Source organism: Pseudonaja textilis, chromosome 11 (assembly GCF_049901715.1).
Source record: "Pseudonaja textilis isolate UNSWEBS1 chromosome 11, rPseTex1.2, whole genome shotgun sequence".
Taxonomy (NCBI): Eukaryota; Metazoa; Chordata; class Lepidosauria; order Squamata; family Elapidae; genus Pseudonaja; species Pseudonaja textilis.
In genome coordinates this window covers 12,409,523-12,437,183 of record NC_142000.1, presented here as the reverse complement: position 1 = coordinate 12,437,183, position 27,661 = coordinate 12,409,523, and the positions used below count along the sequence as shown (strand labels likewise).

The following is a 27,661-nucleotide window of genomic DNA, read 5'->3' as shown; positions in this document are numbered from 1 at the left end:
GTTGTAGTGTACAGTTTCTCCACAGAGCCTAGAAAATGTTATCCCAGTTTCTTTTCCATGACAATCTCATGCATATATAATTAAGACAGTTTAACATATTTTTTTAAAATTTTAATTTGACTTTGCAACGGTAAAGTTATTGTCCCTGTTTTTTACCCATAGTAAGTTGCCTGCCAGTTCAATATATAAAGTCTGCCTTCAGACAATACATTAAGGCACAAATCACATTTTAGAAAATGCAACTGCTAAATCAAAACTAAGGAAAACTGTCTTTTAAAGCATGATGTAGTTTGTTTTGGCTAGATTTGTAAATACAGTTGTTGTGGTTAAAAGCAATTTAGTTTGTTTTCCCCTTTAATGTAAATTAAGAAAGCAATGCATTTCACCTGCAAATAGGTATGTATTTGGATGACATATTACGAAGAATTCTATTTTTATATTTAAAAAGTAGAGGGTCAACTCTTGTTTAATTCAGCAATTGAAGAGACATAGGACCATGCCTAAGAATGTATTATCTCTACTTTGTATGTACTACCTCTTCCCCACATTCCTTCTTGAAACTGTAACCCCTGCAATTTGCAATGTTTCAACACCAGCCTTTTCCTATTGTTTTTTACAACATCCAGCATGATCATCTTGGTGATACATTAGAATTACAGTCACTAGAATTCTTTTGCTAGCATGGCAAACAGCATATAAAGAATTCTTGAGCACAACAGGCTAACTAAGGTTCAGCTTCTAACTGATGAAAAGTTCTGAAGAATACAAAAGTGTCTACTGTGATTTTCTGAAGCTTTAGTAGGATAGTTCAATAAAGATCCTGTGGAGATTGTTCACATTCTATACTTACTCATTTAACAGACCCTGCTTTTTGTCAATTTTAATTTTTCAGGTTTGCAAAGCCTACTAATCACAGAGTTGTTAAAGAAGGTGATACTGGGTGACAAGATAATCTTTGGAACCAGATCAATTTTGTTCCATCCTTTTCCAGGGCAGAAATATTCACAGCTTTGATGGCCTTCTAAGAACTTTTGTTCAGAATACAGGGATACAATACAAGCAGTCCTCAACCTACAGCAATTTGTTTAGTAACCATTCAAAGTTACAACGGCCCTGAAAAAAAGGGACTTATGACCGTTTTTCACACAAACGTGATTCAAATTCAGATGCTTTGTAACTGGCTCATATTTATGATGGTTGCAATGTCCTGAGGTCATGTGATCCCCTTTTATGACTTTCTGACAAGCAATGTCGATGGGGAAGCTACATTCATTTCATCACCGAGTTACTAAACTTAACAGAGGCAAGTAAGGTTGTAAAATGGGGCAAAACTCACTTAACAAATGCCTCTCCCTCACCCACAGAAATTTTGGGTTCAGTTGTGGTTGTAGGTAGAGGAGTATCTTTACACTGGAGTCAATTAAGCAAATAGCTTGCACATTTTTTTTGCAATCACGGGAAAACAAATACCTTTTTCCCAGATATTTTCTACTGCCTTTGACTTAGAATAACTTTGTCACTTTGAATGTACACTAATTGGTGTATATTAAAATGAAATTTCGTGGCCGACAGCTCTCAAAGGGACTCCACCTCTGCATAATAAACACGGCAAAATAAATAAATACAAAATTATGCATATAACCCCCATATATGACACGGGGAAACAACACAAGCCTAGTTCGGATGTATACATGTACATGGCGAGAAAAGCGAATCTTGCAAGTTTACCAGATGGATGGCATTCAGGGGTCTCCAACCTTGGCAACTTCAAGACGTGTGGACTTCAACTCCCAGAATTCCTCAGCCAGCAAAGCTCTTAAAGTTGCCAAGGTTGGAGACCCCTGGTAGATGGAACAAAGCTGTTGCAGAATCTGGTACCGCTTTGGTCCTTTCTGACGGGACATTCTAAGCCGGACCTACTCCGAGCCAAGGCTCGGCCCCTTCTTAATCAATTGGGCTCCCCCTGTCTAAACCAGGCCGTCCCCCAACCACTACCACCATCCGCCCCTCCCATCCCTCCTTCGCCCTTTGGAACTCCCTCCCTAAGCTCCCCTTCGGGTCGGGCGCCCTCCTCGCGCAGTGCTTGCCGGGAGCTGTAGTGCCCGCCTTTCGTCGGCGGAAGGCTGAGCGGCGAAGAAACTCGCCTTCCCAGCAGTCCGGGCGAAGGGCTCATCCGCGCGCCCGCCAGGCCGCCGAGAGGGGGCGTGGCCGGAAGAGGCGGTGCCCGGCGGGCGAAGCGGCGAGCGAGAGGGAGAGAGAGAGAGACAGTGAGGCTGTGCTCGGGGGGCTTCGGGCTGCGCTCGTCGCCGCCGCCGCCATCGCCATCAGCCTGGTAAGTCAGCCCTCAGCGCGGGACGCCTGAGGCGCGGGAAAGGAAGGCCCAGCGGCGGAGGAAGGGACCTCCTTTGCAGAGGCTGAGGCCGCGGGCCTTCGCTTGGGCGCTGACCCCCTCAGGATAGGGAAGGGCCAAGGGAAGGGCGTGTGGGGGCTCCGCAGCCCTTCAGCCCCTCCCCGCCTCGGGAAAAGGAGCCGGGCAGCTTCTCCCTCAGCCGGGAGGGGAAGGGGAGTGAAAACTCTCCTCCTTACTCCGCCCTTCCCGCTTAAACCCTGGAGGGCCCACCCCTTCCCACCCCTTCCCCGCGTGTTCGGAAACGCACGTGTGAACGGGCAAGTTGGCGCGCTCACCCTGGTCTCGGGTGGCCACGTGCTTTTGGGGGAGGGGGGGTTGCTTCCAGGCGCGCGATTTGAAAGTTCCTGGGCTTGGGTGGGGAAAAAATGTCCCCCCCCTTTTTTCTTTTTTTTACTTCCTCCTCTTCCTCTTTTATTTGGCTGCTTTGGAGAATAAGGGATGGAGCGATGGGACGAAGTGGAAAGCCGCACCCCTCCCAAGTCCTCGCCCCGTCCCCTTAGAAAATTATATATGTATGTATATGTATGTATGCAGATAGATAGATAGATAGATAGATAGATAGATATGTATGTGTATATGCATGTGTGTGTGTGTGTGTGTGTGTGTGTGTGTGTGTGTATGTATATATATATATGTATATGTATGTATGTATATGTATATTCAGCTTTGTTTGGGTATTTTCCCACATATAGCAACATTTCAGCAGAATCTCATCTGCCATCATCAGGCTTCTGTATTGTGTCTGTACTGTATTCTGTATTGTGCCTGATTCACCCACAAACACAATACAGAAGCCTGATGATGGCAGATGAGATTCTGCTGAAACATTGCTACAACTTTAAAAGCACAACTACAATGACGTGGGAAAATACCCGAACAAAGCTGAATACCGTACATATAAATACCCGCGAAAACTTGAGAAAACATGTATATATATGTTTTCTTATGTTTTCACGGGTATTTATACCTATGGTATTTAGGTTTCTTCAGGTATTTTCCCACATCTTAATAGTTGTGCTTTTATTATAGCAAAGTTTTGGCAGAATCTCCTCTGCCATCCTCAGGCTTGTGTATTGGGTTCTTTTTAATCTTGTGTGTCAGGCTTGGCAGCCGTTTTTTGTTGTATATATATGTGTGTGTGTGTATGTATGTGTGTATATATGTATATGTGTGTGTGTGTATATATATATATATTTTTCTTAAGTTTTCGCGGGTACTTACATGTATAGCATTCAGCTTCGTTCGGGTATTTTCCCACGTCATTGTAGTTGTGCTTTTAAAGTTGTAGCAACGTTTCGGCAGAATCTCATCTGCCATCATACACATACACACATTGCATTTTGCAAAAGATTAACAGAGTCGGAAGGGACTTTCTAGGTCATCTAATCCAGCCCACCCTACCCAAGCAGGAGACCCTACACCATCACTGTATTTATGAATAATAATGATGGCCTTTTTTAAAGGAATGGCTGATGTGAGTTGGACAGGAGGTGTGTTTTGATCTTGGTGGATCAGCACTAAGGGATTCCTTCTGGGCAAAGGGATTCCCCCCTCCCCCACTTTTTTTAGACCTAGAATTGTATGTAGGTTTTTCCCCTCGCCTTTTTTCTTCTCAAGTTTGACTTTTAGACTAACCTCACTGTGCTTTGAATGCATACTAATTGGCATGCGTTTAAATGAACTTTCCTACAGTTCTGCCAGCTGTACACTACCTAAACATGGCTAAAAAATTATGCATATACCCACCTATATTACATCACAGAGAGTGGGTGTATTATCTGTGTGTTTTTCAAACTTGGCGATTTTTAAGGTGTCTTTACTTCCAACTCCCGGAATTGTCCAAACAGCATAGGAAATTCTGGGAGTTGAAGTCCACATCTTTTAAAAGTTGCCAAGTTTGAGAAACTTTGTATATCAGGCTACATTTTATGGATAGTTTTTAAAGGTTTGGTTTCTGGCAAAGATAAATTACAAATGCAGAGTCCGTTCATAAAAAAAGTTTCTAATGAGAAATAATGGGATGTTTGAGGATCTATAAAAGGGTTTCAATTTACCAGTGACTGAACAGAGAGAGAGTATAGCTGTGATGCCCCCCAAAATCGCATCAAAGTTATAAAATTTAGCTACTGTACTAAACTTCATGGAAATATGTTGGCATAAATGAATTAGGATGTGAAATACTGTAAATCATTTCATGGGCAACTTAGAATCATCCATTTTTCGCAAATCCTAAGCTTTGAGAAAAAGTGCCAAAGAAATTCAAGCAGGGAGCGATGCAGTGCAGCTTCCTAATGTGTAGGATATAGAACATAAAAAAAACCTAAGTATCTATAAATGCTAGATGATCAGAAGTGTCACACGCCAAACAGTTCGGTGGTTAATACAAGTAGTTCTCAACTTATGACCACAATGAAAAAAATTGATGTTGCTAAGTGAGAAATTTTGTTTAGTGAGTTTTTTCCCATTTTATGATTTTTCTTGTCACAGTTGTTAAGTTGTTAAGTGTAGTTAAATTAGTAACATTGATTGTTAAGTGAATCTGGCTTCTCCATTGAGTTTGCTTGTCAGAAGTTTGCAAAAGGGGATCACAAGATCCCTGGACACTGTAACTGTCATAAATGTGAGTCAGTTGTCAGGCATCTGAATGTAAATCATGTGATATGAGGATGCTGCAATGATCATAAGTGTGAAAAATGGTCATGTTACTTTTTTTCAGTGCTGTAATTTGGAAGTCACTAAGTGAACTATCGTAAGTTGAGAACTACCTGTACAGATCTTTGCAATCTGATGCCTTTTGAATGAATTAGTTACAACTCTTTTAGTTCCCTCTATAAGTATAGCTATTTGGCTGGATGAAGATTTCAGCAGTTGTCACAATAGCACCAGGTTAACAAAGTCTGAACAAAAACTATGCTGGTCTACTTTTACAAAAATATACAAAGTAAAATAAGGCTCCTAGATGTGCATAGCAAAAAACCCAGATAGCAAAATTTGGCAATTCTAAGTAGGGCTGCTATATGTACATTGGAAGAATCTATATACAGGTAGTCCTTGACTTATGACCACAATTGAGCCCAACACTTCTCTTATTAAGTGAAACATTTGTTAAGTGAGTTTTGCCCCATTTTATAACTTTCCGTGCCACAGTTAAGTGAATCACTGCAGTTGTTAACATGGTTCCTAAGTGTATCTGGCTTCTTCATTGGCTTTGCTCATCTGAAGGTCGCAAAAGGAGATCACGCGACCCTGGGACACTGCAACTGTCATAAATATGAGGCAGTTGCCAAGCGTCCAAATTTTGATCCATGCTGCAACCGTTGTATGAACAACAAGTCCCTTTGTTCAGTGCCATTGTAACTTCAAACAGTCACTAAATGAACTGTTGTAAAACAAAGATTGCCTGTAGTTTTAAGTGCTGGGGACCAGTCGAGAGGCTGGTGTATACTGGAAGGTCTGGCTGTTTACGCTGCGTTTTCTTTTATAAAAAAATAGAATGGAATTGTAAAATCTCCAAATGTGTTCCTTATTCTGATGGACTTGCCTACAATAATTTTTATAATTAAAAATTTTCATGACTTCCCATCTCCACAAAAAAGTGACTCTGGGCAGCGAACATACATACAATTCTTCCCTCCTCCTATTTTTCCTCCCAACAACAATCTTCTGAGGTGGGTTGGGCTGAGAGCGAGGGACTGACCCCAAATCACCCAGCCAGCTTTCGTGCTTATGGAATAATTTACAGGCGCGGAGCTCACATCGCTTCCTGACAAGATTCCATAAGGGTAGGAAAATTCCATAAAGATGGGCTCTATGGCAGATGAAGCTTGCCTTCTAGAATCTGCCAAGTGTAGTTTCCTAGCAGATGGGACTCACAGCATGCCTTTTCTGATGGGATGGCCAGATGTAAGTGAGGAGGGATGGCCTCTCAGATAAGCCAGGACCATGCCACAAAGGGCGTTAAAGATCAAACCAGCACCTTGGAGTGAACCTGGGAGCATTCGGGCAACCAATGCAGTTTGTGGAATAGAGGTGTGCTGTATGCCAGTCTAGGAGCACACATGACTGTCCACGCTGCTGCGTTTTGCACCATCCGAAGTTTCTAGATAGTCTTCAAGGGCAGCCCAGTGTAGAACGCATTACAGTAGCCCAGTCACCCCAAAGATGTAGCAGCAACAGCAGCAGCAATACTTGTGTCATGTAATACTATCCTCTTCTTTTAAAAATTAGAACATAGTTATGTGGTTTCCAAAACTGCTCCTGTATTCCTTTGGACATGTTCAACTGTACCTTTCAGAATATATCCATCTGTTTTGCAAATTCCATTCTGTTAAAAAAAATTAAAAACCAGAGCTTTTAAAAATTTGGTACCCATCAGTAAGAGAGAGGAAACTTTGTTTTGTTTGTTTATTTTAAGCTGATGGACTCTAATAGAGTTTGAATCAAATGAAGCTGTTTTCAGAAATGCTGACTCAAGCTCAAACTGCTTAGTGTTCAGCGAGTAGAATTCCATGTTTATGTACAAGCTGCTTCTGTTTGTTGCGTAAGGAATGCAGTAAACCACTGTCTCTTTCTCCCCAAGATTTTACCACAAATAATATTTTGCTTCTGATTCCAGCTGATAGATTTCAGGTAGAGAATAGACTGCACAAGCTTGAAAGCTGGGACCTGGTATAGAAAGGAATAAGCTCAGGCTGTCAGATCCCTCTCTACATAATAAAGAGGCATTATATTGTAGGAAGCCTCTTGGTTGAGAATTAAGAGTATTTGGGCTACCACTGTATAAGATTCAAGGAATGTTATTGCTATAGTAATAGGACTTGCATTAGAGCAAGGGAAAATTCTTAAAGCTATCTTAATACGTGTTGTTAGAGGCTGGCAAATTGTCATTGAAAAACTAAAATTAAAGAACTTTAGCAATTAGATATATTTAATATTTGCGGGTAGTCTTCAACAGTTCATTTAGTGACCGTTCCAAGTTACAATGGCACCTAAAAAAGTAACTTAAGAACGTTTTTCACACTTAACAACCATTGCAGTATCTTCGTGGTCGTGTGATTTATATTCAGATACTTGACAACTGACTCGTGTTTATGACTGTTGCAGTGTCCTGGAGTCACATGATCCCATTTTGTGACCTTCTGACAAGCAAAGTCAATGAGGAAGCCAGATTCACTTAACAGCCATGCTACTAATTTAAGAACTGCATAATAAATAATTAATAAATGTGGTGAGAAAAGTCATAAAATGGGGCAAAATTCACTTAACAAATTTCTCACTTAACATAAATTTGGGGCTCAATGGTGGTCATAAGTTGAAAACTACTTGTATTTGGACTTAATATTTCTTGACCAGAAAGGCTTCAAGCAAATAATAAAAAAGTTAGACTCAAAATCAGTTAAAAAGTAATTTAAATCTATGTTATCAAAAGTCAGCTAAAATGTCTTTAAAGTATTTGGCACTCCAGGACAAAGGAAAATTGATGGATGTGTGTGTGTGTGTGTGTGTGTGTGTGTGTGTGTATACACATACATACATACTTTTATTAGAATTTTTAGATTTATTAGAAGGCCATTCCAGCAGAAAGCATAATCACTCTGAAGATATCTGCAATTTACATCTTTTATCATAGGCTTCCTTTTGTCAAAAAATGTAGAGGGATTGGCATAGACTTCCGCTTTTCATAAGGTAGAACCTTTTTTCCCATTTACATGCTTTTCCGTATCCTCGAAAAGTTTGGTCCGCCTTGCAGATGGGTTTTGCTTTCCTTTCACTGATGAATTTTCTAAACACAGGTAATGCTGCATTTCTTTAAAAACATCAGCGTCCAAGTAGGAGACTCTCACTGATATTTTATGTTGGCTGCTCAGCATTTTAAAGAACAGCCAGAACCTGTCAACCATTCTCGAAGATCTGACCACGTTTCCATGGTCGCATTAATCCCAGATTAAAATGAATGTGCACGTCAAGCTGTGTGTACTGTTGCAAAATGCTGAACAGATTAAGCCATCTTTTCTGAGCACTCATCAGTTCTTTTACCTTGTTCTTTTCTGCTTCAAACATGTCACCATTAGAACTATCTACATACTCCCAGAGTAGTTGTGAAGAATAATTGACCCCTTAATCTTTTTTTTTTTTAAAGGATAGGTGTAGCCTTTTCAGGAAACACGAGGCAGCTGTCCCTGTGTGCTAATCACAGGAACTTTTTGAGGATTGTCTTAGGGGAATTCTTTTCCATTTCAATCTTTAATAGGTTTACAAGTAATCCTCGACTTAATGATCATAATTTGTTCAGTGGCTGTTTTAAAGGTACTGGAAAAAATGAATTTACGATCGGTCCCCAAAGTTGTAGCCATTGCAGCCTCCACTATCATGTGATCAAAATTCGGGTCCCTGCACTTCTGACTTCAGGAGCACGTCCCAGTTGTTGACGTAATTTGAGGACTTTCTCAACTTTAGTGCTCAGTTCATAACTTGATTGGGTAGCTTTGCTGTGGCTCACGAGGAGGTAGGGTTTACTATTTTTGAAAAAAATTGTAGGTGGACCTGGTTTTTGTAATGGACACTAACTACAGATAGTCCTCAACTTATGACCCCAATTGAGCCCCAAATTTATGTTGCTAAGTGAAATGTTGCCCCATTTTATGACATTTCTTGCCACCTTTGTTAAGTGAATCACTATGGTTGTTAAATTAGTAACTTGGTCGTTAAGTGAATCTGGCTTCCCCGTTGGCTTTGCGTGTCAGAAGTTTAGGGCAAAAGGGGATCACGTGACCCCTGCACAGTGCAACCGTCATAAATGTGAGTCAGTTGTCAAGCATCCGAGTGTAAATCATGTGACCCTAGGCATGCTGCAACAGTCATAAGTGCGAAAAATGGTCATAAGTCCCCCTTTTTCAATGTCGTCGTAACTTTTAACGGTTACTAAACGAACTGTTAAGTCAGGGCTGCTGTTTATTAAATACACTTGCCTTAAAAGTAATTGACCCATCAATTCGATGGAAGCATTTTCATCCAATTGAATGCCATTCCATATTTCGTTTATGCTCACTGCAAACAGCCAGTTTGGTGTAGTGGTTAAGGGGTGAGGCTTGATACCTGGCAGCTTTGTTATATAGTCACATTCCTTCCAGCTGTTCAATATTTTTTTCTGGATGGTGTGACTAGAGCTGTAAACGGTATTCCACATTTTGTCACATTATAGATCAGAGTGGTGGCTAACCTTTTAGGGCGCCTGTGCCAAAAATTGTGTGCGCGCTTGCACACTCGTGCTCACGTGCCAGCACCCAGAAGGCAATGCCCCCCCCCCCACATCCCCTACACATGCACACACAATCCCCCAACCCAGCCCCTTCCTTTCCTTGCACCTCACAGCTGATTTTTGGCCTCCCAAAGGCTTGAGGAAGGCTTCTGCAGGCTTTGTAGGCCGAAATCTAGCCCCATTTCATCACTTCCTGTTTTTCCGAAAATACCGGAAGTGACGAAACGGAGCTAGTTTTTGGCCTGCAGAGCTTGCAGAAGCCTTCCTCAAGCCTTTGAGAGGCCAAAAAAGGCCTCAACTGGCCAAAAATCAGCTGTGAGGCTTGCATATGCGCAGTGAGGTAAGTTTGCCTGTAGCTCGCGTGCCGGCACAAATGGCTCTGCGTGCCACCTGTGGCACACGTGCCATAGATTCGCCATCACGGTTATAGATGGATGTTGATAATAATAACATTTGCTTCTCTTCGTTATGTTCTCCAACATGAAATTTGTCTGCTTTTACAACAGCTGTACCCTAGGTCCATGGTTTCGCCAACCTATCCACAATAAAGATGTCAAATACCCTGTGTTTTTCTTCTACTTCCAGTTGCTGGCTGCACTGAGAATTCAGAATGGGAGACAAGCCTATTTGGGAACAGATTGGTTCCAGCTTTGTACAGCATTACTATCAGTTATTTGATACAGACCGTACTCAGTTAGGATCAATATATGTAAGTAACTCTGAAACAGATGCTTTTATTGTGGGCTGTTTTATCATTTATCTGCACCTTCCTTTGGGGTCAATAACGCTGGCACTTTTCTAATGTTGTTTAGCAGTACCTTACGGTTAATTTAATCTCAAGACGCTACGATTATTGCATTCAATATTTGTCACTAATATATTGCTTATGCTTAATATATAAAGTTGGTTTTGACTCTGAGGAGTTCTGGGAAATTACTAATTTATTTTTTTATGTATAGTATGTGACTATTTCTAGTGTACAAAATAAAATGTTTCTAAGCAGATTATTGTTTTATTGTTTCAGATAGATGCCTCATGCCTTACATGGGAAGGACTACAATTTCAGGGCAAAGCAGCTATTGTTGAAAAACTCTCCGTAAGTTTCTGTTACGTTGTGGTTCTGGTGTTCAGCCTAAGATAAGCCCCCCTTCCCCAAATTCTAGAAATTGCCTCACTCGTACAGTGAAATAAATGTCACCTTGCAAGTCAGCTTCCATATTTCTTTGGGTGGGGAGTTGCATGCTGGCCATGAGTGGCCTGCTCTTGGCTTAATTCATCTTTATCTCTGGGTAGAGTAAACTTAACGTTCTCCATTGAGTCGATGGGAGAATCCAGGCCAGGTAGTCTCTAGCCTCGTTGCTCTACAGACTGAGTTGAATTCTGAGGGGACGCACGCGCACACACACACACACACACACACACACACACACACACACAGAGTAACGGTCTCCAGTTCTTCACTTTGGATAGAAGGTAAAAGAATACCGTTTACCCCATGAACCTCCGCCTCTCAGGTATGGGCACAGGTGATCTTCAACTTACGACCACTACTGAGCCCCAAATTGCTAAACAAGACAGGATTTTGTCCCATTTTATGACTTTTCATGCCACAGTTATTAAGTGAATCACTTCAGTTGTTACAGTAGTAACAAGGTTGTAAAGTGAATCTGACTTCCCCATTAAATTTGCTTTGTCAGAAGGTCAAAAAAGGTGACCAAGGACCCCAGTGTCAGGATTCCAAGTAATAGATCCATTGCAAGCAAAAAAATTCCGAGGCAGGTGGATTCCTCAAAGAGTAGCTTTATTAGAAATATCTTATTGGTACATATCTGGTGAAAACCAACTCCGAGGGTTTCCTTGGTTTTCCCCTAATTAAAAGTAAAACTAATTAAAAGTTTTCTCCTCAACCCCAAACAATCAGCCACGTGGCCCAATCAAAGCCGCATCTGCTGGTCTGGTAACCTCACTCCTCCTTCCTCTGGCCAGGTGTGAGAACTTTCTTGGTTCCCAGGAGAAAATATTTTATTTTGACTACACAATCCCAGTTATCTCTAATCCCTCCTCCCTATCCCTCGCTGCAGAGTGGCAGCACTGAAGCTCCAAGATGGCCTTAGCCAGATCAGCTTCAGGTTGACACCCAGGACCCTTGTAACTGTCATAAATATGAATCAGTCAGCAAGATTCTGAAGTTTGCCCATGCAACCACAAGGATGCTGCAACAATTATAAGCGTGAAAAATGGTCATAAATCACGTTTTTCCAGTGCCGTTGTAACTTTGAATGGTTGCCAAATGAACTGTTTTAAGTCAGGGACCACCCTGTAGTTCTCACATAATGGCACTAATTGGGACTGGTATTTTCATTGCTAAATGACACCAGTTGCAAACTGCAACATTGCCCGACCATGTTGCTAAGCAATAGAAATCCCAGCACTTCTGGTTTGACACTGTTAAGGGAATCATTTATTGAGAGCTTCACATGGTCACCTGCGGCCAGCTTTCCCATTGTTGTTGCTCGTAGGAAACCAGCAAAGGAGGTTGCCTGTGGCGATCCTGTGACCGTGGGATTGCTGCAGCCAACATTCGTATCTGCAACTCCTTCAGCGCCATCACAAGTTTGAACAGTCACTGAATGAATGGTTCTTAAAAAAGGACAACCTTGTAAATCCCTTCTCCCTTCTCTTTCAGAGCCTTCCTTTTCAGAAAATACAGCACAGCATCACATCCCAAGACCATCAGCCTACTCCAGACAGCTGTATACTCAGTATGGTAGTTGGACAACTTAAAGTAAGTTTTCAGGCCTGGGTTGCAGGGAAGAATTATTTAGAACAGCATTTCCTTTACGTGTGCTTCCCAGATGGGCAATTTTAATTCCCAGTTCTCCAGATAGTATTGTGAGAGTCCTGATGGGAAATGTTGATTTAGAGCAGTGTCTCTCAACCATGGCAACTTGTAAGACGTGTGGACTTCAACTCCCAGAATTCCCCGGCCAATTCTGGAAATTGAAGTCCACACGTCTCAAAGTTGCCAAGGTTAAGAAACACTGAGTTAGAGCAGTAGTCAAGAATCTGTTCATAGCCTACTTATGTCACCTACTTGATAGCTCAGTTTGATCATGAGAACTTGGACAGCTATAGCCTAAGCTAGCCTTGATGTCTCAAGACAACATGATAGATAAGCCAGTCCACTTTTGATTAGGTCAGCAAAGCCAAACACACAAATTTCAAATATCAAATGACCAGGGTTCTTCATTGCAGTTATTTCCCTTCCTTTATGCTATGTATGTTATATACAATGAGATCACAGTTAGAACAGGTTGCAAAGTCTGCTTTTGGTGGTAGGAAGGAACCAAAGTAATAATCTTTTTATTACAACCAATTGGAAAGCAGAGCCAGAACTATTTGCAAACTATTCTGACGGTCTTTGATCAAAGAACCTAAATTGGAGTCTCTTAATGAAGTCATGCCCCCCAAAAATCCTGTTATCCCATCATGATATATCAGGCAGAATTGAGAGGCTTCCCAAGAATCTAAGGCTGTTGAATAAGCTGAAATGGGGCACAGCATATTACACTAGAAATAAGCCTAATGCAACATGGAAGTAAGGAGGGCATATAATGAATCCAGCAAACCGTATAATAGAATTGCCAAAATCTGCAAGGAACTACAATTCACTTGGTATGATGATGTAGCAGCCTATGTACTACCTGGGCAGCTGTGATACGGCCATGTTAAACCAGTGCTATGGCAGCAGAATTAGCTCCCAGTTTGCTCTTGAGTGCTACTCAAATGCTGTCTTTGAAACCTTGTAAGTAGTCTTTGCTTAGTGACCAGTAGGGATCACTAAACAGGGCAATTGTTGAGCAGAAAATCACATGATTGCAACGGGCCTACAAAGTCACTTCCCATTTGGTCATTTTTTTACTCATTTCCAAGACTGAACTGAACACAATAACACAATTCATCTGTTCTTAATAATAAATAATTAACATGAGAGTGTAGCTTGTAAGTAGCTCTAAATACGATGAGTCATACTGAGCTCTGTTGTGCCTAGTGTTGTTTCTCCCCGGCCCCCCAATGCCTTTTTTTTTTTGTAGCACTGCTGCTTAGTATCCAGTAAGAGTACAACACCCTGTAGATGTTAGTAGCCCCATTTTGGCATATTCTATGCAAGTGCCACAAATATATCCCTGTCAGAATTTTGTCAAGATACCGGCATTTGATATTTTCAGATCATGATGTTTTTCTCCTGTCCTGCTCAGGCAGATGATGACCAAATTCTAGGTTTCCACCAGACCTTTTTGTTGAAAAACTTACAAGGTGCCTGGGTGTGCACCAATGAGGTCTTCAGGCTAGCACTCCACAATGTTTAGCCTTCTGGCCACCTCATGCTCTGATCTTCGCTGCCCCCTTTCTGAGTAAGAAGCATTCTGCTTGTTCCTCTACCCCACCCGATCTTGCAACAGCATGAACATTGCTTGTGTGTTACCCGAGGAGGGTTGCAGTATGACAGTGTGGATTGCTTCAGGTGGATGACTCTGGAAATGAGCAGTGGTGAAGTTTCCTTTGCAGAAGCAGCTGCCAAATAGTTAATGTAGTGTTTATATATCAATCGGTTGCTTGTTTAACACCTTTAGGATACAGGCGCTGCTTAGAACTCTGGAACGTTGGAGTGGCATACAATGAATGCTTGCCTTGTTATGCCTGAAAACTGTCTGCATTCGTGCCTCTAGGTACAACTGTGCAACTTGTCTTTTTCACCAGGGTCCCAGGGTGGAGGGCAGCTTACAGTTTAATCCATTGTGAGCATGCCATTCATAAATGCACATTCGTCTCAACTGCGAGAAGTTTCCAGTTGGTATATTACCACGGTGATTGATAAGGAAGGGGGGAATGTAAAAACAAAGAGTGGGCAAATGCAATTGTATTGACTGCTTTCCCTCAGTTAAGGAGAATTAAAGGGTTAGGCAAAACGTGACACAGAAAAGCTGGGTTTAAAGAATGGATTTGGTCTGCCATTTTCAAAGCGGAACAGTAGGAAGGATCTGGGAATTGATAGAAGGGAATACGGGATCGAACGTTGGAGTCTTGATGCTCTCAGCTTGGTTGTTTTCTTATGGGCGTTTCATTACCGTTGTGGCCCGTCGGCCACTGGCCCCTCCAGCAGCTGAATCAGATGATGAAGAGCCAAAGCAACCTGAGAGCTCCAAGGGGGAAGAAGGAATGGAACTGGCAGAGAGAGATGGAGCCTGGGCTATCGGTCAGCCCTCAGGAGCCTCAACAGCCCCCAGGTCTGGAAGGTGGCTGATGAGGAAGAGGAGGAACAGCTGGGTCCAGTGCCTGACGCGTGGATGCGCAGAAGGCAGAGGGGCCTGGAAATCTGTGAGCTGATCCTTGGGATGAAAGAGCCAGTGCTGCTAGCGAAACCCCATCCTAACCCTGGGGATAAAAGGCGGGGGGGGGGGGATGAATAGATGTGGCTGGTACTCCTAATAAAGGAATCACTGATTTAAACACAGAGGGTTTGTTGTGTTTGGGGAGCTGGGTCAGAACAATTACTCAGCTAGCCTCAACAGTGCTAGCTGATGTTACCTAGTTGGGTAATGAGATGTCTGCAAGAAAACGACTAAGCTCAGGAAGCACAACGACCCCGTGCGTCTTGGGATGTACGGTGTGGCCAGGTACTGCTCTGCACTCTTCCACTTTGGGTGCTGAGAAAAAGAAATAGCAAATTTTTGGCGGCAGAAGGACTAACTTTTAGGAAAAACTCTTATATCTCCACGATGGTTCTATGTTGACTTTCCTTCAACTGGTACTATCCCAATACATTGGACAACTGTTCCCAGCCAGCATGATGTGTTAGCTGGGAACTCTGAAATACCAAGATGCCTCTGTGAAGCTGACCTCTAAGTGGGGTTTCACACAGGGGAATGTAGCATGACTAGGCACACAATTGTAAGGATTGTCTCTGGCTTTTTTTTTTTTAAGGGGGAGGAGTTGGAAAAGTTTCTGAAACCAGCACAAAAGTTCTGGTTCCAGAATGCATTTTAGTTTGGTTTACCCTGACTGCCAATTGCAGGCAACGTGCTATCCATAACCAGGGTTCCTTCTTACCTTTACCAAATATTTAACATGCAGAACTAGTTGATGTGTTGAGCTAAGCTACAATTTCTTTAACCATAATTAAGTGACTAGGTCACAGTTGGGGGAGTTCAAATTCTTCTAAGTGACAAATATGTTTATATCAGTGGTGGCGAACCTTTTGCACCAGAAACCAGAAGAGCAGCTCCCTGACATGTGAGCGCTGGAAACTGGAATCTTAGCTTCCCAGTGCACGCATGCGCGCCATCCATCTGGTCTTCCAGTTTCTAATGTGTATGCGTGCACGAAGACTAGCTGGCCAGCGCACATGTGTACTCTTCCGGTTTCCGGCACTCCCACAAGCGCGAAGACCAGTTGGCATGCCAGAAGAGCAACAGGCAACAGTTGGCGTCCCCGGAGAGATGGCTCTGCGTGCCACTTCCGGCACGTATGACATAGGTTCTCCATCATGGGTTTATATACACTGACTGGTTTTACAAAGCATACAAGCATAAGAGTTCCGTACAATATGCAAATACAGCCTTAAGTCTTGCAATCTCATGCTTCTCATCTTATTAATAATAGCTACAGTGTAACCTTGTTTTAACAGACTAATTGGGGAAATGTCCATCGTACAAAATGTCTATGATATTAGAGAGTAAATAATTGCACGGCATTTATCATTTGTGTGATGACATCATTATACAAATAGTCTAGATCAGTGTTTCTCAACCTTGAGAATTTTAAGATGTGTGGACTTCAACTCCCAGAATTCCCCGGCCAATATGTTGCTGGTTAGGGAATTCTGTACATTAAAGAGGTTGAAAAACACTGGCCTAGATTGAAAATTGATCCATTTCATGTGAAATCCGTTGTTATCAAGTTCCAGGTAAATCAAGGTTTTGCTTGTTTGGTTGTACTGTAAAACCAAAAGTATTACGCTTGATAGAGTATATGCAGTTTATTTTCATGATGATTATATGAGAAGACACTATTCCACCTTAGGTAGTCATAAAAACATCACTGAAGGATCAGGAAGAAGTCTTCCATATTTTATAACTAGAAGTGAAACTTTAGTTCATTATCCAGATTTAAACTTACAGGTTAATGACTGCAATTGGAACCAGATTTCTCGACCAGATCTGGTTTGACAACACTTTTGGCAGCAGTCATTAAGTAAATCATCACAGTCTCTAAGTGAACGCTATTGTTCCAAATTCCTGGCTGAGAATTTTGGAAATGTATCATCTGAAAAACACTAAATTGGAGAAAGTTGAGTAATTATTGTCGCAGTCAGGAACTGCGCTTAGGTTTCCAGCAGTATTTAATTATTCATGACATTCAGCAGCATCATGACTAAAAATGCATGTTGTGTTCTTGCACAGAGACAAAATGACAAATTTTAGCTTCTGTCAAAAAAAGGAATTGCGAGTAAGGCAAGAAGTATATGCATGACAATGTTGGTCTCCAGTTACAGGAATTTGGTGCATTGCTCAAAAGCCTCTTAATTCTTATTTTTCATTTGTCTCTGCAGGCTGACGAAGATCCTGTTATCGGATTCCACCAGACATTTCTATTAAAGAACATCAATGATGCTTGGGTTTGCACCAATGACATGTTCAGGCTAGCATTGCACAACTATGGTTGAAATGACATCCCTGAGGCGCCTGCCTTTTTGTTTTCTCCTTCTCTCCTTCTTACCAATATTAATCACACTCATGGATCATTCCAAATATCATACACAAACCTGCACACCATGGCAAGCAAGCAAGACTTGTGACATACCCTTCCGAAGAGTTTTATGTTGTGTCACTAGAAGAGTTCCTTGTGCATGATGTTTGGAAGTTAGAATTAGCTGCATTTGACAAAGGAAGGGTATGTTTTACCAGCATGCCTTGGGAAGAATCCATAATACAAAAAGGTTCTGTTTCTGTACTGACAAGTTTCTCTAATAACCCAAAGAAACAAAAGGATATGAAAGAATAGCCAGCCTGAAGCCAACTCAGATAATTGATTTTTTTTTTTTTTGGTTGTTCACATATTTCAGTGCTACATTATACAATAAAACCATGTGATTTTCTTAACAGTTTAAATTGTTGGATCTTCAGTCTGTAAATGGAAAGTCTTGTATTTTCAACTCCTGTGTTCGAATTCTTAGCTTTGGGAATACGTGGCTGGACATTTTTAAGTTTTAAAATTTCCACATATGCTTTGTGCTCCTTTTTGCTTTTGTTTGGAAGCTTATGTGGATGTCTCGCTGAATAATAGCTTCCAATCTGAAATGGGAAATCTTACCGCTCCCTGAAAATCAAAATGTGAATTTATATTAACTACATGTGCAGCAAGTTTATTATACTGAACCTCAAGTCAATTTCCCCCCATTCTATTATGCAGATATACATAAAAGACTGCAGACCAACAAGTGCGCAATGTGCTTATTTTCAGGCTAATTTCTCCACGTTATCCTTTCTTGGCCGGCATCTCAATATCGTTCTGCTTTTGATATTCAAAAGCTGAGTCATTATTGTATTTAGCATCTTCAGGGCACCAGTTTCAACTGAGAGATTAATTTTGGTCCAGATCTGTAGAATACTAGATCCCTTTCCATATTGTCTGTGGCTTATTTTGATACCCCAAGTGTCTTCTGCATCCTGGTTGCAATAAACCACAGCCAGGTGGCACCAGTAGCACCATTTTTAATGGTTAAATTGGGTCAGTATTTGAAAACATTTTGAAGTACCGCTTGCTGCAAAGCTGATAAAGTTTCAGAAAAGTAATGTATCTTCAAAGTGGCCAGATTATTCATCTGGGTGTTTAATGTGAGCTGGGCGAACTTGAATTCATAGGCCTTACACCATTCCAAGGCTATTTTTCTTTTTTCGAAACTTAAGTTTAAAGCTGGGCTGGCAATCAGGTTAACTCAGTCTGGTTCCACATGCTCATGAACAGCAAAAAAAAAAAATATTATACAGTTCTTAATTATTGATCTTCTATTTTGAAAGAACTGAGCTCAAATTCGTTAATTTAGGCCTGTGCCTGTTAAGAAATTAAAAGTTGTACACACTGACTGAATAGGGTTTTTTTTTTTTTTTAAAGAGGAATGCATTTTGAAGCTGGTCACAATTTAAAGGTTCTGAATCTCCAGAGTCTCCTAAGTGTATATATGCCATCAGTGTAGCTGCTTCATTGTGTGGTGCAGTGACCTAGAAGTGGAGTTCTCGCCTCACAATCAGGAGGCTGTGAATTCAATGAGAATATATATCTGCTGAACAAAACTCCACATTGGCAATAGGAAGGGCATCCGGCCCTTAAACTGCTAGCTCCATTCAGTTGCCCAGACTCCATCCTGCAAGGAATTATGGGGTTGTTAAAAGATGGTGAGAAGTGTAACTTTCATTGCAAGGATCACAACTGAAATTAATCAGTCTGGGGCAATGGATCTTAAAAGTTAGTTTCTTAGTACCTACGTATAGGTTTAGTTGAAAACTTGTCATTGGAATTTGTTTCCAACAAAGCTGTTGTCGGGAAGCTTTTTATGAAGAAAAGTAGATGTTTGCAGCTGATTTTTGTAGCTCAGCATCACCTTATTCAACATGGCTGAATGTTTCGAAGGATTTTGTGGTCTGTTATGGTTAAATAGGTATATGCCTTAATGAAGCAGTATGTGATAGCCATACATAAAATGCCTTAGAAAAATTCCTTGAATGTGTATTCATAGGAACACATTTTGCCTAAAGAGGCTTTATTCTTTTAAAGCAAATGAATGCCTTTTGTCATCCATAAGGAGGAAATGACTATTTTTCCACACGCTACTTCAGCTTCTAGTATTAGCAGATGGCATTCGATTAGAAGCTCCCTTCCCTAAGTGAAGCCACGATTTTACTAGTTGGAGGCAAGAACTGGCTGCGTTCTTCCCTGGTTCAAGCTGCAGGAAGGAAAGTTCATCTGAACTATTTTTGAATTAAAATTGCATGCTGGGGGAGCAAAACATATCCCAAAGACGTTAGTTACTGCAAGAAAGGATAACAAAATATTTGGTCTGGGAATATGGAAGACATGTAAATAGAATAAGGCTATTGAACTGTCGATTAAATAAACTTTCTATAAAAACAAAAGGGATATTCTGTTGGGATATGTGTAGATCAGATCTGTCTAGATGTGACTCACCACGCTCACAACCCATCTGTATTTTATGGCTCATAGGCATTTTTTATAATCTGGGCAAGAAAACAAGTTTTCACGGCCCTCCTGTAAGTCATAAGCTTTAGAGTCCTTTCTCTTTGTTTTTCACTTTGATACAAAAGTGCTCTAAAACTTTGCTAGTATAATATTCAGTTTGGCATCTGTTGCCAGAAACAAAATGTATTCAAGAACTGCTAAGTTTACTTACTGCTCAATAAGAAATACTTGATGTACATGCTAAAGAAAACAGACTTTAATATTGTGAAGCTTGGTTTACAGAGCACCGCTAGTTTTACCAATAAATACGCTGAAGTTTTGTGGAGTAAGGTTACCTACCTATTCTGTTATGGGCTGTGTAATCTTGGCTTGTTTAAGACTGTACCTGTGGCAAATGTACTAATAAAGATTATTTAACAAGCACTTTTTTGTAAGGCTAAGCTTAGAAATTTAAGAAATAATGAAAATGAAGGTAGGGATTCTGTTGCTGTCTAACTATAGTGAAGCAATAACTATGAAAAGGTGGCCAGATATCCAGTGGGAGACAATCATTCTAAAATGCTTTCAAATTATCCTCTTTGAATTTTGGTGCTTGCCTGTCAAAGAAAATTCTTTATATTTCTGTAAGCAATATACTTAGCTTAGTTAAAAAAAAACCTATTTCAAGTAAAACATGTTTCCTCAGGTTTCTGCCATTTCCATGTTACATATGTTGTGATGTATAATAAAGAGGTAATTTTAGCACCTCTTACATGTATCATATTTTGATCAATTTACAGTAATTTAGCTTGTGATCCTTTTGGTAAAGTAATAGTGCATTGGAACCAATCGGAATGATCTCCCTAACTTGGTCCTTCAACTCTTCCAACTGTGCCTCTATTACCACTGAAGCCAAGTGTATCCGCCTTCTGCTGATTGTTCTGTTTTCCTTTGCCAGCAATAAGAGCCTTCTCCAGAGACTTAGGTCTTCGCATAATGTGTCCTAATTAGTATGTTATGGTCAAATATTGTTCAGTTCTATACTGAATTGTACTTTAATTTCCACCACAGGGTGTATTGCCATTCTAAACTGATTCCAACTCAGCCATGTGTTCCCAGTTTCTATGCAAGCCCCTGAGAAATGAATGAGGTGGTCAGCTTTCAATATTTCACAGTTCTTGAAGAAACATTTGTTTAAAAAAAGGCATTCCTGTATTTGTTGCAAAAACTTGACCAAGTTATTTTTTTTATAAGAACATAAAATGTAAGACAGAGAACTGTGGTGCAGAAGGTTTCTCAATCTTGCCTATCAAAACCTCATGGAGACTTGTTTGCTGGAACAGTCTTTTAGCTCTTCAGCAAAGCTGTTTTATCTTTCAATGAGGGAAGCTGGATATATAAGCACAGTATGCAAATGTTTCTCCTTTTATTTTCATATCATTTCTACAGGGTTTGGGCTTGCAAAAAGATGATCAAATATTACCAATATAGTTGGTAATTCATTATATTATCAAATTATCAAATACAGGTATTCTTTGACGTACGACCACAATTGAGCCCAAAATTTCTGTTGGTGAGCAAAACATTTGTTAAATGAATTTTGCCCCATTTTATGATTTTTCTGTCATAGTTGAGTGAATCACTGTTGTTAAATTACTAACATGGATGTTAAGTGAATCTGGTTTCCCCATTGACTTTGCTTATCATAAGATCACAAAAGATGACTCCAGGACACTGCGACCATCATTTTTATGAATCGGTTGCCAAGCATCTGAATTTTGGTCAGAAGACCATGGGGATGCTACAATAGTGGTAAGACAAATGGCCATAAATCACTTTTTTCAGTGCCATTGTAACTTTGAATGGTCACTAAATGCACTTGTAAGTCGAGGGCTACCAATTGTACCAATTCACTTATACCAATTGAATTTACATGGGTTTTTTTTTATGCAGAGAAAATACAAAATATTTTTGAGTGTTTAATGAAATGGAGCTAGCGCATCACTGAAATGGCTGCTTAACATACAATTTCTTAAGCAGCAGGACTTCCAGAGACTCCTTACCCGGCAACCTTCTGCATATTTAGAAATAAAAATTACATTATTTAATAAAGGGGAATATGTGTAGCTCAGGATTGAAACGAGGGTTCCTTGGTGCTCTCTGAGCTTGGTTGTTTTCTTGCAGCGGTTTCATTACCCAAACTAGGTAACATCATCAGTGTTACTAGCTACTAGCTCTGATGATGTTACCTAATTTGGGCAATGAAACCTCTGCAAGAAAACCAAGCTCAGAGAGCACCAAGGACCCCTCAAGAATCACTGCACCGTACTTACTTACTGAGTAATCGATTTATAACTGACAGTCTCAACCGACTCTGAAAACCTAACACGTGATTGGCGAAGGCGGGATGTGTTCGTATTTTTGTATGAGGCTGTATATAGATATATGCACGGGCACTTAATCCTCCTGTCCGGGAAAAATGCATATATTTTCATTTGATGCAACTCAAAGGCACGTCCGCAATGAGAGAGGACGAGGCAGCTTTCGACTGCCGTCCTAGTCTTTGAAATAGACGCCTCCCTGCAATCTCAGCACGGTTCACTCCCTCGTTTTGCAGGGCCCAGCTATGCAGAGCCAGTGAAGGAGAGACGCCGCCCCTCACGCCCTTCGCTTCCTTTTTCTACCCAGCCCCTTGAAAATGTTTCACAGTCCAGCAAGAGGCTGGGTGGAACTCCGCGCGCTGCGATGCGGTTTCCGGCGGGAAGAGGAGGCAAGTGCCGGACCGGAAGCGGAAGTGGGGGCGTCGAGTCGGGCTCGGCCTGTCCGGGAGGCAGGCGGGCGTGAGCGAGCGGCGGCTTCGGCCTTGGCGGGTCCCGATGGCCTCGGCTAGCATCGATATCGAGGACGCGACTCAGCACCTGCGCGATATCCTCAAGCTGGACCGGCCCGGCGGTGAGAGGCGGCGGCGGTCTCGGGCGGAGGCCCCGTGGCGGAGCTTCGGGGCGGGGTCTGAATCTTCGGCAAGAGCCGCTCGGCTTCGGGACGCGACTGGAGGGGCAGCGCGAGCGCCCGGCTTGGAATTCCTTCCTCCCGGGCAATGCCGCCCGCGCCACGCTCATGCGGCGGCGCTGTCCGGGAAGAGCGAGGGGGGAGAGAAGCAGCTTCTCCCCGATCCGGCGCCCTGCAGCAGGGAAGTCGGCTGCCCTTCCCCTCCTCGCCTTTGCCCCGTCCGGAGGGCTCCGGTTGGCGGGCAGGCGGAGGCAGAGATTTGCACTCGGGGTGGTAGCATCCCGTGCCTTTGCTTGGGCGCAGATCCTCTTGAAAGGAGCCGGGAGCCCGTCTCCTCTCCGAAGTGGTTAATGGAATAAAAAGGTTGCTCTCCCGTGCAAAACTGGTGAGGAAACAATTCCCACTAAACCCGGTGGGGTCAATTCCAAAACATCTAAGCTTTCGATTAAAAAGGGGGGGCAGGAGAACGCATTGAATTAAAAAGCATCAATATATTACTTGCTTCTTAAATCTTCCCTACCCAGCACTGTACAGCATGCAGTATTCTTCTATGTTCACATTTCTTTGGTAGATAAGATAACCTTTATTGTCATTTTTTCCCCCTGGCACACATTCAAAAAAAAAGTGTGCACATGCACAACACACATGATAGTTGTCCCCAATTCGGGTCTGAGCCTGGTGCCAAAGCCAATGATAGACGCCAGACACGAGGTGCAGGTTTTCTGATTGCTTTTTATTAGAGTATTCGAAGGAAAAGGGCTCCTGGTCAAAATGCCAAGAGCCAAGAACGAAGGATTGAGTAAGTTTTATACATTTTCACTAAAGGAGAAGGTGGGACAAAGTGAGATAATAAGAAATATTATCTAATAAACATTTTAGTAATAATTCTACATTTTATTCTATTGGTCTCTAACTGTCCCTATTCCTAGGTCTTGGCTAATGAAATCCCTAGGAGTTATCTAATATACTGCAGGGGATTCTCTGTTTGTGACTTTTAGCTGAGGTATGCAAGTTGGCTAACTGATATTACTTTTATCAGCTTTCCAATTAGCCAGGACAGTTACAAGAGTCTGCATATCTTCTGTGGATAAAGATTCTTTGTTCTTGCCAGGCAGACTTCACAATTAAAGGATTCCTGATTTACTTTGAAGTGTGTGCCATGACCTGGTTTTATTTTAGCAGATGGCCCATCATCTAGATATGCTATATACCTACATGGGTATTTACCTCTTTGCTTATAATCCATATTTTCTGCTCTATTTTCCTTAAGATCAGCTTTTTTTCAGTTTATCCAATCCTCTAAATCAGCGTATTTTAGCCTTGCCTCTTTTTAACATGTGTGAGCTTCAACCGACAGAATTCCACAGCAGTTAAAATATAGGCTAAGAAGACCCTTTTTTCACTAAATTTAGGGTTATTTGATCGTCCATCTGCCTTGTTCTTGTTCAGTGCTAACTGAATTCCAACTTGTTTAGCTGTTCACACAACATGCTTCCGACAAGGATTTCTTCACTCACCCAAATTTAAGGGTTCATGCCAAGATACTAATTCAGTGTAGAAATTTTACATACATAATTAATGCCTATTTGATTTCAATTATTGGTTTTAATATTAATCCAATAATTAGATATTTGTACTTTTTTAAAAAGCCATTTTAAAAAATGGTGTCTTTAAAAAAAAACACCATTGCTAAAACATTTCTGCATTCTATCCTGATAGTTAAAGTCCCCTCATTAAACTGTTCTGTACATTTGCACTCAAAATGTTGTGATTTCCATGCTTAGCAGCTTAGAAAATGGCTTCTGTTGTGCTATAATGCTGTGTATTTAATAACAATAATTTTATTTATTTTGACCACTGGCTTATAATGTGTGACGGGTGAAGGATGTGTGTTTGTGTTTATTTTCATGGTCCTGGTCATGATGTGCACTGAAGATGGTGTTTGATTTCGTTGTACGAGGTGCAATGACAATAAAGTAAAACTAAACTAATGTAAACCTATAAATATAAACCACAAATATATCATTTGAATAATTTACGGTGAATGCATTAGCTTATCTTTGTGTTTTCCCTCTTGTCAAACCTTACTTGCCCTTTGACATGTAGAATGATAATAAATAGCAAGTGCATCTGTCTTTATAAAAACTGCAATATGATAATACTTGGGCAATTGTTTTGATACTTGGTATTGTGTAGACATCTCTATGGTTTTATATTGTAAGATTTTTTAAAAAAATGAGTTTTAGATAAATTGCTTTAAATATAAACAAAGTGAATAGATAGCTTGATATACTTCATTTCAAAGTGTTGTAGGGATATTTGAAGCCCTTGAAAAGTTGGGGAAATTGTTAAATGGAACTTTTGCAAGTTGAAGTCTATACATGTGGAAAAAGCCTAAGTTGGGGAAAGCTATTCTAGAAAGAGTCAATAATTTGGCCATGAACAAAATGTTTGATGTAATATTGCAGATTAAAATTGAAGTGTAATATTCCACAAGCAGATTGTAGCCTGGGATATACTTTAAAAATCTATGGGTAATTTATAACAAATAAATGGTGTTTCTTTCTCCCCCCAAAATCAGCAAGAATGGAAAGACAGTTCTTTCCCCATTCCCAAAAGTAGACTTATGGAATTAAGTGCTATAGGGAGATCTAAAATCGGCCTTGCTCTGTTAGAAATGCCACTGTTTTATAAGTTGGCAATACACAGAACTTCAGTAAAAGGTTGGCTAGTTTAAAATATATACAACTCTATGACAAGACTTAAGTAAATATGAATCTTGGTTTCCCTCTCTGTTTCCCTGTTCTTCATACCTTTCAGGGTCGGTGAATGAAAACCAGAGAACATCCAGTTCATATAATGGTGACCTGAATGGTCTTCTGGTGCCAGATCCCACCGCAGCTGGAGACGGCTCGTCCTCCACTAAGCCTGTTCCACAAACTGTTCCTCTCGGAGCGCTACAAGACAAACAAGTTATGTAGGTATCCTAACTGGTGAGGCAAAAGTGAAAGGCCAAAATATGTGCAATTTGTGGTCTCTGGACTATCCAAAAGCATCCCAGCAAATGTTTTCTCCTGCAGAGATGTGATTTCCCTATGTTCTGGTATTCCTTATATTAAGGCTTGGTAAAATTGTGTGTTGCTAGTAGGGTGGTTTGAATCAGTACAGTGCCTCACCAATTGATGTTTAATGCTACATTTTCCAACCTGCTTTCCTCCAAATGAACGTCAGCTGCCGTAAAGTAGAAGTCCAGCATGTCTGAAGAGGCGCCAGACAGGTTGGGGAAAGCTGATTTAGAACAGCAGAGAAGAAACCTGTGTTGTAAAGAGCAGTCACTGTCAGTTGAGGCTTGCTGTTCCTGGTTTGTTTTGTCCTTTGGGTTATTATTATTCTTGCTGCTTCTGGTTTGTTTCCTTCTTTTGCTCATGAATGGGCAACATTTGTATTCAGTCTGGATCTATAAAATACATTGTCGGGAATTCTACAATGCAGTAGCAATGCCACCTCCTTGAGTCTGTGTATACGGTGAGCACGGTCCTGATTCTTTGAACATTTCACAGAAAAAGTTACCTTTAATATCCTGGAGACTGACCTCTTTTTCTCTTCACTGCTTGCCCCTGGCTACCTTTTTAGCTGCCTCTCTGGAGATGATAATTCCACCTGTATGGTGATCCTTGCTAAAGATGTTGAAATAGTGGCCAGCAGTGATTCCAGCATCACCAGTAAAGCCAGGGGAAGCAATAAGGTAAATACAAGAAAACAGCTTCTTATTAGGTCATAACTCTCTTCCTTCTCACCTGCTGACTGACAAGCTCATACCTATCCTGGTAGTAAAAGAGAAAAAAATATGTAAAATATGTTTAAAAAACTGACCATTGGCAAATGTAGATATTATATTGGGTACATGTTCAGACATTGTGCTTGAGAATATGGCCTTGATATATTGGCTGGTTGTGATCCAAGAGAAGTAGATTGATTGGAAGACCCTTTAGTTAATGCAGGGAAGATATACAGTTCTTTCGCTCGCTCCCTTTCCATTTTCAGTCCACACATCTCAGGCCTTTCTCCCCTCAGAAATATCTGTGAGCAAACAAGTAGGAGAACCCAAAAGAATGTTAACATCTTTTGCAATACTAAATGATGTCACTCTAAGTATGCCTTCATGTATATTTCTGCCAATCAGTCAGTCTGTTCTCACAAAGTCCCTTAAAATTGCTCAGTTCTATTACAAACTACCTTGGCAATCTGTCTGTGTGCAGTTGTAATTTCAAGAATTGCCAGCTAATTATGTCTTGTTAAGGAAAAAAAAAGGTTTGTTAATTTGTTGCCTGATAATCTCTATATGCAACGGTAGACCGTATTCTTTCCTTCTTCATATCATTCCTGATTCCTCTTTGTTGCTGAGAAACCTTTTAAAATATTCAAAAGTAATGGTTGGACAAAGGTGAACCTGCTTGTTTGCTGATTTGTTTCTTTTTCACATTGCTGTGAGATTTCCTTCTTCTACGGATTAGACAGTGGCCATCTCCTTCTCACCTTCACAGCTTTCTATCATAGAGCATCCGTAAATCGGGGTAGGCAACAATGATCCCTTCACATCCTGTGGACTTCCACGCTGGCTCAGGAATTCTGGGAGTTGAAGTCCACAGGTCATAAAGGGGCATAGTTGCCTATCGCTGCCATAGATAGTCTTCTTTATTAGGTGTGGTATTCCTTTTGATCGGTATTCAATTGATTCCTATGCTACA

General features: G+C 41.1%; 2 protein-coding genes across 2 annotated transcripts in view; both read left to right on the top strand.

Moving 5' to 3' along the window:
* Positions 1-2,214: 2,214 nt before the first annotated feature.
* Positions 2,215-17,839, top strand: NUTF2 (nuclear transport factor 2). Its single transcript, XM_026718994.2, has 5 exons — positions 2,215-2,332; positions 10,254-10,377; positions 10,693-10,764; positions 12,355-12,453; positions 17,281-17,839. The coding sequence occupies exons 2-5, from the start codon at positions 10,279-10,281 to the stop codon at positions 17,392-17,394; spliced, it is 384 nt and encodes a 127-aa protein (XP_026574779.1). The 5' UTR covers positions 2,215-2,332; positions 10,254-10,278; the 3' UTR covers positions 17,395-17,839.
* A 4,850-nt stretch (positions 17,840-22,689) lies between these two features.
* Positions 22,690-27,661, top strand: part of EDC4 (enhancer of mRNA decapping 4) — a 39,241-nt gene continuing 34,269 nt past the window's right edge. The window contains exons 1-3 of the mRNA XM_087940599.1: positions 22,690-22,856; positions 25,734-25,890; positions 26,547-26,658. Coding sequence (XP_087796725.1) covers positions 22,781-22,856; positions 25,734-25,890; positions 26,547-26,658 — 345 coding nt within the window. The 5' untranslated portion in view covers positions 22,690-22,780. The remainder of the gene's footprint in view (positions 22,857-25,733; positions 25,891-26,546; positions 26,659-27,661) is intronic.

Bases quoted from the DNA above. Each gene is read 5' to 3' on its own strand.
- NUTF2 (XM_026718994.2), top strand. From the start codon at position 10,279: ATGGGAGACAAGCCTATTTGGGAACAGATTGGTTCCAGCTTTGTACAG. The intron at 10,378-10,692 runs GTAAGTAACTCT...TTATTGTTTCAG, and splicing joins CTCAGTTAGGATCAATATAT to ATAGATGCCTCATGCCTTAC. The intron at 12,454-17,280 runs GTAAGTTTTCAG...TTGTCTCTGCAG, and splicing joins TGGTAGTTGGACAACTTAAA to GCTGACGAAGATCCTGTTAT.